This window comes from Phalaenopsis equestris, unplaced genomic scaffold (assembly GCF_001263595.1).
Source record: "Phalaenopsis equestris unplaced genomic scaffold, ASM126359v1 Scaffold197787, whole genome shotgun sequence".
NCBI classification, from domain to species: Eukaryota; Viridiplantae; Streptophyta; class Magnoliopsida; order Asparagales; family Orchidaceae; genus Phalaenopsis; species Phalaenopsis equestris.
Genome location: NW_018217736.1, coordinates 1 through 3,149, shown reverse-complemented (window position 1 = coordinate 3,149; position 3,149 = coordinate 1). Strand labels below are relative to the sequence as shown.

General features: G+C 31.9%; 1 protein-coding gene across 1 annotated transcript; it reads left to right on the top strand.

The window, feature by feature from the left end:
- Positions 1-426: 426 nt before the first annotated feature.
- LOC110035461 (equilibrative nucleotide transporter 3-like) lies at positions 427-3,143 on the top strand (the record flags this gene model as incomplete). The annotated part of the gene is made up of 5 exons (XM_020739692.1): positions 427-772; positions 1,413-1,476; positions 1,557-1,661; positions 2,777-2,932; positions 3,039-3,143. Coding segments are annotated over exons 2-5 (408 nt in total), but the record flags the coding sequence as incomplete, so codon positions are not given.
- Positions 3,144-3,149: the final 6 nt, after the last annotated feature.

Genomic DNA, 3,149 nt, shown 5'->3' with positions numbered 1-3,149 from the left:
TTTTTCTTACGTATCAACACTTCGTATACCTATAAGTATCATATTTTTAACATCTAACATTTGCAATATATTATATAGAAAAAATAAATCTATTAACCAGCTTTACAACTTTGATTTGAATCTAATTCCTACTTGAGAAAGAAAAGAAAATTGATTTGATTATATTTAGCCATATAAAAATAATAACTTTATTTTATGGTAAAAAAGGATTTTGTATTTTTAATAATAATGTTTGACAAATTTAATAGAACTCTTACTAAATAAATATCAATATTTTAAGCATATTTTAATGTGCAGGTCTCTGGATGCCTTTTTTGTATTTAGTTTTTTATTTATTTCTTACCAAAATAAGATTTCTGTCGGAAAATTGATGAGGATTGAGATTTCAGACTGCGACAAGTCCGCTCCCGCCATATGTTTGCCAATTTTTCCTTTTACTATTTATGATCTCTCCCCCGCTGTTTGAAATTTTAATCTGAAATGCATATTCACTTGCCAAAAATAGCCGTTGCCATCCAGCTCTGCTTTCCCATTTGATCCTTATCTTTGTTTTTAAGGAATTCTTTTGTAGGATATGAAGATTCCTGAATCTCTCTAACCGTGCGTAGTTCCTCGAATCCGGCTCAGTTCACATTCTTCGCCCTGTTATATTGTTCTCTTTATCATCGCTCCAAATTTCTAATTTTTCAGGTAGTTCGAGTCCTTATTGACTCCGGAGCCTTGCAGATTATATTCTGGGTTTTCCTTCGCTTTTGGGATTTAGGGCTTTCCGGTGACTACTTCGATTCTGCATCAAAGAAGAATTTTGATTTTTCTGCATCTGGCCGTTTTGATGTTGATGAAGATGCTTTTTATAAATCATTTATATCAGGCCGACATGTATTGCTTTAAATGAATTAATCATGCGAGAGTTCCAATGATTTTGCTTTTTTTTTATTTTTATTTGGTGAACTTCTCTGGTAGAATCTATGTTTTGGACTTCTTGGACATATGAGAGCGCATCTAAATCATGAAAAATATCATCTTTTGAGTAAAGAGTTTCTTTTTTCCGTAATGGATGTCTTCTTCCAAACTATTTCGATCGCATATTTTTATTCTTTCTTGCTAAGGATTCCTCTAGTTTGATGTAGAAATTTTCTTTCCTTTTCCTGGAGCCCTTACCTTCTTCTCCATTTAATTTTACTTCAATATCTCATCTTACTACGGAGCAACTTATCAAATATAAGGTTGGAAGTTGCATAAGTTGCTCTGTCTACGTGTGAAAGTTCAGCAGAACATTTAATTTAAATTTTTTTCAACACCCAAGAATAAACTTGCAATCTCCTGTTTGTTGTCTTTGTTCTAACCAGTTATCCAAACTACTAGGCCATTATATTTGCGTCTAAACTTTTTGTTACATAACACGTGTGAAGGAGAAGGTGAAGCAAAGCAATCATGGGTATGAATACCGGGAGTGAGGAAGCAGTAACAAAGAAGGTTGCTGAATTTTATTTTCTTAAGTTCATATAATTATTTGTGTTGATTTATGAGTGCTTAAATGATTTATGGCTGCACAGGGGAGATTTGCTGCAATCGTAGTTTGCTGGTTCTTAGGAAATGGATCTCTTATTTCATGGAACAGTATGTTAACAATTGTAGATTACTATGCTCAAGTATTCCCGGTATGCACCTCTATCAACTCTGGCCCCTGTTATTTAGTATTTTTCTTTCTTTAGCCTATTCTAAAGTCTGCAAAATGGGAGTCTATTATTATGAAGGACTATGTTGCGTAAATTAAGAGCTTATCTTAATTGCTTGACAACATATGATTTTATACATGGTTTGGACAATCGGAAAAGAATATAGATTCTACAATGAATTGATCATAAGCCCGGTTTTTCTGGTACATAAAAAAATTATCTCCCACACCGGACCGTCTCGAACCACCACAGACCAGTGGTTCAACCAGTGCACTGGTAGTGGTTTGAAAGAAACTACTGGTTCATGTAAGTATTGTAAAATAATGTCTGGTCTAATTTTTTTGAGCTTTTAATAAATATTAATCAATGGTATAACTTGTTGTGATTAAATTTATTAAACATAAAATATAATGTTTAAATTTTAAATTATTTTAAAATTATCATGCATGATATAAAAATCAATCAACAAGCAAATTAAGACTAATATGCCCACCAACAAAATAAGCTACAAGTTCACCTTTGTTTTCCAATTTAAAGTTTATATTGTTAACTCTCCCCTTTATAATGGGACTAAATGAATTATGTGAATCACTATAGGATTGAAGAACTGGACAGGGCTATGAAAATTGGCTTGGGCCAAGCTTCGAAATTTGGGCTCGGCTGTGAGAATTGAGTTGCAATAATTGATAGAACATATCATAAATTTATTTTTTTCTATATTTATCTTATAAATTTTTAAATTTAAAATAAATGTAATATACATATTATATAAATATTATACTTTCTTAAATCATATTTGAATAATTTTAATGTTTATTATATTAACCGGTTCAAACCCCGATTCAACCTCTGAATTTTGAACATTTTCTGTTTTTCAAAGCCTTCTTTTTATAAGCAACTTTGAGTTATAAATCCTAAAGTTTTTGCTTTCTCCTGTGATCTTGTGTAGATGCAGTTTTATTTATTCTTCAAAATAGAAAACATTTGATAGATTGATTAGTAATGAAACACGCTAACTTTCACAATGAACTTGCAGCTAGAGCTTTGAAATCATTATTCACTAGACTAATATCTTGATATCTTTCTTAAAATTTCAGAGATACCATCCGACAAGAATGCTCACTCTTGTTTATCAGCCTTTTGCCTTCATAACCATTGCAATACTCACATATCATGAAGCAAAGCTCAATACCAGAATGAGGAACATTCTTGGCTACACGCTTTTTTTCATAAGCTCATTTCTCGTAATCATTGTAAGTAAATTTTTAACATGTGAATTCTCTTGAAATTCATCAACTAAAACTTCAATATTTCATCATAATTACATAAAATTGATGAATGCGTTTGCCTATATTCCAGTTAGATTTGGCAACTTCTGGGAAAGGTGGTGTTGGAGCCTTCATTGGTATATGCCTTATTAGTGCAGCTTTTGGTGTCGCTGATGCTAATGTTCAAGGGGGCATGGTTGGT